Consider the following 8,201-nt stretch of genomic DNA (forward strand, 5'->3'; position numbering starts at 1 on the left):
TTCCCGGCTAACGATCCCGGAGCAGGGACGGTCCCGAAAACGCACTCACGGAACGGGGATGACGGTCCAAGCGTCCCAGACTGAGAGCTGAGGGAGGGAGAAGGATTTGGGAGAGGGACCACCTGGAGCGAGATGACCTCGAGCAAAAGGGATCCGGAACCAAAAGGGATCCGGAACCGAAAGGGATCCGGAACCAAAAGGGATGAGCTTCCGGAGGGTCGTCGCTGCTATATGGGGCATGGTGTGTGTTATGGAATAGATTATTGGCCACTTTGGGTCTCAATCCTGAACCTAAGGTTGAATCCTGGGTGGGTGACTGGGGCTGTTAAAGGGAGGAGGAGAAAGGAGGAGAAAAAAGGAGGAGAAAGGATGAGAAAAAAGGAGGAGAAAAGAGAAAAAAGAGAAGGAGAAAGCAGGAGGGAGGAGGAGGAGGAAAGAGAAGAAAAAAGGAGAGGAAGGAGAAAAAGGAGAAGGAGAAGGGAGGAGGTGAAGGAGAAAAGAGGGAGGAGAAAAAAGGAGGAGAGAGGATGAGAAAAAAGGAGAAGATGAAGGAGAAAGCAGGAGGGAGGAGGAGGAGGAAAGAAGAAAAAAGGAGAAGAAGGAGAAAAAGAGGAGAAGGGGAAGGGAGGAGGTGAAGGAGAAAAAAGGAGAAAGGAGGAGAAAAAAGGAGGAAAAAGAAGGAGAAAGCAGGAAGGAGGAGGAGGAGGAAAGAGAAGAAAAAAGGAGAGGAAGGAGAAAAAGAGGAGAAGGGAGGAGGTGAAGGAGAAAAGAGGAGAAAGGAGGAGAAAAGGAGAAGGAAGAGGAGGAGAAGAAGGAGAAAGGAGGAGGAGGAGGAGAAAAAAGGAGAAGGGAGGAGGTGAAGGAGAAAAGAGGAGCAAGGTGGAGAAAAGGAGAAGGAAGAGGAGGAGAAGGAGAAAGGAGGAGGAGGAGGAGGAGAAAAAAGGAGAAGGAGAAAGGAGGAGAAGAAAAGGAGAGGAAGGAGGAGGAGAAAAAAGGAGAAGGAGGTGGAGTTGGAGGAGGAGGAGAAGGTGGAGTTGGAGGAGGAGGAGAAGATGGATTGGAGGAGGAGAAGGTGGAGGTGGAGATTCCCCATCACTCCACATGGCAGCAGAGATTCCCCTGCAGTCGGTGATGAAGACCACAGCGAGGAAGGCTGTCCCCACAGCAGCCCGCGGAGGACGCCACGCCGGAGCGGGCGGGTGCTCAGAGGAGGCTGTGACCCCGTGGAGAGAAAATCAGGAATAAAGTCGAGCCCAGGAAGAAGGGAAGGTATTTTAAAATTTATTTTTCTTTTCTCATCACCCTCCTCTGCTTGGATTGATAATAAATTAATTTCCCCGAGTTGAACCTGTTTTGCCCATAATGTTAATCACCAGCACTCCCTCCCCCTGTCGTTATCTCCACCGATGAACCTTTCATTTTTTTTTTTTCTTCCAAAAACCAAAAAAAAAAAAGAGCGAGAGAAAGGCTGAGCGGGCGGACGGCCTCCAGCCAAAGTCAGAACACCGCAAAAACTTCACGCAACCAACGCCTTCGAGATGCCACCGCTTCGTCTTGGCTCCAAACCCAAGGAGATCCCCCAAGAACGATCCCCCCCTGAGAACGATCCCGAGAACGATCCCCCCCCGAGCTTCTGGGATGAAACGGAGCAGGAGGAACTCTCCCCGTCGGGGAGGGAACGTCCCTCCCACTATGTGCAACGATATCTGAGCAGCTTCAGGAAGTTGTTGTTTACCAGCAGCGAGACGCCCTGCGTTAAAAGGGTGAGTTCGGGGCAAAGCGGCTTTTTTGAGTCTAAAAAATTTCGGGCGGTGGAGTCGGCACCGGTTGGAGGGATGCTGGGGGTGGGATGGGGAGGACCCACCTGGGGAGACGACACTTACCTGGGGGGGGGTTGAAATCATCAACCGGTGAAATTAAATGTGGAAAATCAAAAGGAGGAAAAAAAAAATTAAAAAAAAAAAAATATTTTTCAGATTATTATTTTGCCACCATGCCCTCTCCTCCTCCTCTATTATTTTTATTTTGAGTTTCTGGATGTAGGGGTTTTTTTATCTGATTTTTAATTTTTTTCTTTGCCTTTTATATTTTTTTTCCCCCCCCTGCCTTTTAATTGTTTTCTTTCTCTTTCGCTGCTTTGTCTAAGCTCTTTTCAGCACTAAATTTTTTTCCTGCCCTTTCTGGGGGGTTGCTTTTTCTCGGAGGGAATTAAAAAAATAGTGGGGAAAAATGGTGAATAATTATATTCTAAAAAAAAGACGGGGGTTTGCATCGTATCCCAGGGATTTGGGGGGGAGTGGGATAAAACCAGGGCAGGAATTCTGGGGGGGATGATAAAAAACCACGAACCTCCGTAGGGTCTTTTTTTCAAGCGAATTATTTGAAATTTTTACAATCGTCGTTTCCAAGAAGCGGAACAGAAAGGAGAACAAAAGGTTTCATGACGAAACCGAAAGCTGGCGCCGCGAACTTGTTTTTCTTTTCTAATCTCAAGGCAATACTCTCGTTTCTCATCTATTTTATATATTTGATTTCTTCTCATGTTATATCAACCCTTCAGCACAAGCAGCTCCCTGACTCTGCTCCGAGCCAGGACAAAGTCTGGGCTCCGTCCCCTTGAATTCTGGGGACCTCCAGCGACAGGAAAGCACCGTCCCACCCACACTCACCCTTGTTATGACTTGGTTTTCTTCCCTTCTGCTAAATTTAACCCTAAAACTGCTCTTGAAACTCTAGAGCAGGTCTTCAAGCACTGAGTTTTCTTTCTGAATTTTTTTCTTTCTGATTTTTTGCTTTCTGAATTTTTTCTGAATTCTCTTTCTGAATTTTTGCTTTCTGATTTTTTTCTGAATTCTCTTTCTGAATTTTTCTTTCTGAATTTTCTTTCTGAATTTTTTCTTTCTGAATCTTCTTTCTTTCTGAATTTTTTAGGATTTTTTTTCTTTCTGAATGTTTTCTTTCTGAATTTTCTTTCTGAATTCTCTTTCTGAATTTTTTCTTTCTGAATTTTTTGTGAATTTTTTCTTTCTGAATTTTTGCTCTCTGAATTTTTGCTTTCTGAATTTTTCTTTCTGCAAACCCCCTTTTTGCAGAGGAACGGAATTTATTTCTTTGCACTTTTCCCTGCTTCTTTATTTACCGACAATCAAAACTACGCCTTTATGTAAATTTAGTTTTTATTCCCGGAATGAAATATCCTTATTGTGCCAAGTCCAACTTGTCAGAGCGAGTTCTTGCTGAGCTTTTAGTAATTTATTGTATAAGATCAAAATACAAAAGGCTTTTATTCCAGGGGTGGAATAAAAACTCTTGCAACCCATTGGCTCATGTGTAAAAAAACAAATTTGCCCTTCGCTTGTGGGAGGAACCACGCTACGTGGCTTTTTCCGTGAAGGAAAACAAATTTGCTCAACGCGAACGGTTGCAGTAGTTTGATTTTGAACTCAGCTTCCTCCCCTCCTGGGGGGTTCTGGGCTGCCCAACCCCCACGCTTCGACCTTTGGGGGGTTCGCTCCCTCCCTGCAGCGAAGGCTCCCGACACTTCAACTCCCTTGACACCGTCAGCAGTTAATAACTTTTATTTTTCTTTTAATATATTTGAATATTTAAAGTCTCTTTTAAGTTAGCTCTTTTTTTCTCCCTTTTTTCCCTCCTCTCTCCTTTTTTCTTTATCTTTTTTCTCCCTTTTTTTTCCCCTCTTCTCTCCCTTTTTTCTCCTCCTCTGTCCCTTTTTCCCCTCTATTTTCTCTCTCGGTTCTCTCTTTTCCCCCCCCCCTTTTTTTCCCCCCCTCTTTTAATCTTCTCTCTGTCTTTTTCCTTTTTCTTCTTTTTTCCTTTTTTTTCCTTTTTTCCTTTTTTCCTTTTTTCTTTTTTCCTTTTTTCTTTTTTCCTTTTTTCTTTTTCCTTTTTTCTTTTTCCTTTTTCTTTTTTCTTTTTCCTTTGTTCTTTTTTCTTTTTCCTTTGTTCTTTTTTCTTTTTTCCTTGTTTTTTCTTTTTCTTTTTTCTTTTTTATTTTTCTTCCTTTTTTCTTTTTTTAAATTTTTTTTCCTTTTTTTTTTCCTTTTTTTCTCATCCTTTTCCTCATTAACAGACCACTTGAGCCGCCTTTCTGGCTGAGCCGGTGGACCTGAGCTGCTGGTCCAAAGCAGCTATGGGGAAAGGCTCCCAGAAACTTCCTTCAGATCAAGAAGAAACCTTGAAAACCAGCGACGACATTGAGAAAAATTCCAAATGGGGTAAATATTGGGGGGGAAAAAAAAAAAATAATCTCGCTCTTGGTGGAGCAGCGGTGGGATGGGGGTTTTGGGGTGGGTGCCTACCAACCCAGGTGCTTCTACTCCAAATTTTGGGATGTGGACACCTCCAAAGGTGGAGAAAAGCCCCAAATCCATCTCCAGGTCCCCAAACGCACATCGGTGTCTTGGATGGACCCACGTCTGCTCCTGTAGGCACCACCTTGGGCCTCTGCGAGGTCAGCCCACCCTCCTGAAGGTCCCCAAAAAGATCTCCAAAAGGGTCACCTTCCTCGAAAAGGTCCCTGTCCTGGTCCCTTGGGTGGGCCCAAGGATCCAGCAGAAAAAGGACAAAAAGGACCCAGCCCAGACCTTCTCCTGCTCTTTCCTCTCCCAGAGACCAACATCAGGAAGTCAGACTGGAGAAGATCCGTCTCCTCGCAGGTTTTCGTCCCCATGTGCGTTGTGTTGGTGGTCCTCATCCTCATCCTGCTGGTGGCTTTGACGGGTGAGTCCCATCCAACCATCCTCCGTGGGGAGGGACCAGGCGTTTTTTGGGGAAGATCCTGGGATTTTCCCAGCGGCAAGGGATGTCCACCAAGAACAACACCAAGACACCCAACTGTCATCCAGGCATCCTGGCTCCTCGCTTGGTCCCCAAATTCTAGGGAAAAAACCCCAAATAAATCCCATTTTCTTGCTTTTTTTAGGGCTGCCTACGTGTCTCGCTCAGCTTTCTCTTTTTCAGCGGTCCTTTCAAGGTCCCGTTCGCTTCACCCGGACTTCTCCCACGTCTGCCCGGATGGCTGGCTGGGTTTCCAAGGGAAATGTTATTATTTTTCCAACGTGGAGAGCAACTGGGCCAGCAGTCAGGAGAACTGCACCGGTCTGGGAGCTTCACTGGCCACCATAACCACCGTGGAGGAACTGGTGAGGACTGGGTTTGAGCTCCTATGCTAGGACCAGGTGGGAAACATGAAAAAAAAAATTTAAAAAGAGACCAAAATACCCCAAAAAATCCAGACCCAGAACATTTTTGACCTCAAATTTTACCCAACGCTGTAGTTGGAAGGAGACGCCTTGGGGAAAGCACCGTCTCTGGGTGGGTTGATGGACACGGGTGGAAGAGAAGAGGTGGAGAAGATGAGAGTTTAGCTCAACTGTGATGTTTCTTTGCTTTAAAGATCTTCATCAAGCGCTACAAAGGCGAAGCAAACCATTGGTTCGGGCTGCGGAAGGAGGGCGACCAATGGCAGTGGGCCAACGGCACCGCCTTGAACAGCTGGTTGGTCCTTCTCGACCGTGTTGGGTTCTTGGGGTGGCTTTGGCTCTTGGTGTGGTTGGAAGTGGCCCCGGGGGGGCTTAGAGGGTCTGGGATGGGGACCTTCTCCTGCCACCACGCCCCAGGCTTTCCATGGGAGGTTTGGGATGGCCCAAGGACGCCACACGCCAATCCCCTGGTAGATACCCTCAACCCAACGCCTCCTCTCCTAGGAAGGAAATCACAACTTTTTAAAATTTTTTTTTGGGGGGTAGCTTGCTTCTTTTCCTCCTTTTCTCACTCTCCTGAGCGTGTTGGCGTTGCAGGTTAGAGGTGTCGGGTGGTGGACCTTGCGCCTACCTCAACCAGGAAAAGATCAGCTCCTCCATGTGCCACACCAAGAAGAACTGGCTCTGCAGCCGCCCGGACAACTACGTCCTCTGGAAGCAAAAAGCATATCAAAAATAAAACAAGAGCTTCACATCCAACCAAGAAATGATGAAATAAGCACAATTTTCATTGGTAAAAACCTCCAGTTTTTGTGAAAACTCCGATTTTTGTGAAAAAATCTTGATCTCAGCAATTTTTATGAGTTTTTATTTCCAAGCCTCTTTCTTCTCAGCCAAGCTAAAGCTATCGGTGATCTGTCCTCGCTGCTAGATCACGGGAAAAGCTGATCGAGCGCTTTCCACGTGCGTTTGAATTTTTTGCCTCTGAGCCGGTCAAGTCTATAGGTCAGATCTATAGATCAGGTTTGGAATTTCACCAAAGGGATTTTTCTTGCTGTTGGAAGGGGGATAGAAAAAGGTGGGGAGGGAATTTGGTGACTTGGTGGGATTTGGATGGGCTTGGAATGTTGTAGAGGCTTTTGGGGTTGGTTTGGGCTTTCTTTTTGTAAAAAAAACCAAAAAACCCAAAAAACCCAAAAAACAAAAAAGCTCCCAAAAAAAAAAAAAAAAGCCCCAACCAAAACCTCCAAAACAATAAAAAACCAGAAAAAACTCAAACAAAAAAACTTTGGAACGACAACAACAAATAATCCCAAACCACCAAGATCTTGCAAATAAGTTGAAACCCAACTGGTTTTATCGGCTTTTATTGACGCCGTAGCTCTACCACCACAACTCCCGGGGCATAAACGTTTCCCAGCTTGGGGGGGGGCTCATCACCCCCCAAAAAATTCTCTTGACCCACGCGGGAAATTAATTTTCAAACCCCAAAATCCTTCACGGAGCCGTGACGGTGCAAATGGGGCTGGTTTCACCCCAAAATATTGTCGGCGAGCGTCTCGTAGGGCGTTTGGGGATGGGAATGTGTCAGATGGTGCCGGTGTATTGCTCATCGTCTTCTGCCATCGCTGGGGAGAGCTGGAACGACTTTTTTTGGCAAACCCACTTGTGTTCGCTGTCACATCCATCGATCTCCAATTCCTTGTTTTTCAGTGTCCCGCATCCTACCCCCGGCAGGGTCCCAAATCTGTAAAAAAAACAATTTTTTGGCCCAAGAGGAGCAAACTCTTCCAAGCTTTGCAGGAGAGGGGAAGTCAGAGGCGGGGTTTTTCCTCTTTTTTTTTTTTTTTTTTCACCATCCCAGCGTGAGATTGAATTAATTTGAGCGTGGGTTGAAATAAAATTTTAAAAAATGCCGTTAAAAGCCGCGTTGGTTGCACAAGTAGGGTGGGAGACGTTGGGTTCTCAACCATCAACCCAACTCTTGGTCTGTGCCGCTTTGGGAAGGGGAATACAAGACTGTTGGTGCGGACAACAGAACCTTGGAGGTCAAAAATGGGGAAAAAAATGGGTTTTTTTTCCGCTAACGGCTTGCGGCTGCACTCACTTTTTGGTGTCGAAGGTTGTGTTGTCCACCCATCTCCACTCCTTCTGGAGTAAACTCAACCCGATCCACACCGGCTGCGTGCTTCTGCCCATCAGATTCTTGATGTATTCCTGGGAAACGGAGGTTGGATGGAGTTTGTGGGTTTTTTCAGCCCCAAATAGATGAAAAAACGAACGTCCCCCATATTTTGAACACCACCATGCACCACCTCTAACAGCAGCTTTGGGTGGAAATCTCTTCAATTCAAAGCCCGCCACTAAGGGCACTTTTTTCTCCTGTTCATCTATTTAATTTTTTTTAAAAAAAGGGACTTTCAGGTCCTTTTCCAGCCTTTTCCTCCATATTTACCTTTTCTTTCTCATCCCGGAGCACCACCAGCTGAGAGTCCTGATTTTCGCAGTCGGTCTTGCTTTGATCCCATTTTCCAATTTCCTTGGAAAGCCGGTAGCATCGGTCCTCGTGGAGCTGCCAGTCCTGGGGACACAGTTTGTAGCCAGCACAGGCTGAAGAGGACAAAGAACCATCAGAAACCCTCCCAAAAAAGGTGGGCAAGGTCTTCCCCAACCACCAGCTGAAGTCCACCGAGGGCTTCCCCATCCCACCCCCTCCAGCTCTTGCTCCATCTTGGAGGTTTTTTGTGGTTTTTCCTGCTTGGACACCAGAGAGGAGGAAGAGGATGGTGGTTGAGTTGACCGCTAAAGGTTGGTTGGGTTGGAGGAAGGGTGGGTGGTGAGGAACCTCCTCCGTAGAGTTGCTCCTTCTCCTCCGTGAACACAAAAATAAATATTTCTTGGTGTTGGTGGCGGACCAGTTGGTTGGTGGACCCCCAACTGGTTGGTGAAGCCCCAATTGGTGGATGGACCCCCCCAACT

The 8,201-nt window shown here is 46.4% G+C and overlaps 2 protein-coding genes across 2 annotated transcripts; one reads left to right on the plus strand and one right to left on the minus strand.

Moving 5' to 3' along the window:
- Positions 1–1,538: 1,538 nt before the first annotated feature.
- LOC104460562 (C-type lectin domain family 2 member E-like) lies at positions 1,539–5,961 on the plus strand. The gene is made up of 6 exons (XM_010075980.1): positions 1,539–1,763; positions 4,118–4,235; positions 4,630–4,740; positions 4,981–5,162; positions 5,417–5,517; positions 5,820–5,961. The coding sequence occupies exons 1-6, from the start codon at positions 1,539–1,541 to the stop codon at positions 5,959–5,961; spliced, it is 879 nt and encodes a 292-aa protein (XP_010074282.1).
- Positions 5,962–6,809: 848 nt separating this feature from the next.
- LOC104463593 (killer cell lectin-like receptor subfamily B member 1B allele B) lies at positions 6,810–7,832 on the minus strand (the record flags this gene model as incomplete). The annotated part of the gene is made up of 3 exons (XM_010075981.1): positions 6,810–6,969; positions 7,330–7,439; positions 7,678–7,832. Coding segments are annotated over 3 exons (425 nt in total), but the record flags the coding sequence as incomplete, so codon positions are not given.
- Positions 7,833–8,201: the final 369 nt, after the last annotated feature.

This window comes from Pterocles gutturalis, unplaced genomic scaffold (genome assembly GCF_000699245.1).
Source record: "Pterocles gutturalis isolate BGI_N339 unplaced genomic scaffold, ASM69924v1 scaffold7558, whole genome shotgun sequence".
Taxonomy (NCBI): Eukaryota; Metazoa; Chordata; class Aves; order Pterocliformes; family Pteroclidae; genus Pterocles; species Pterocles gutturalis.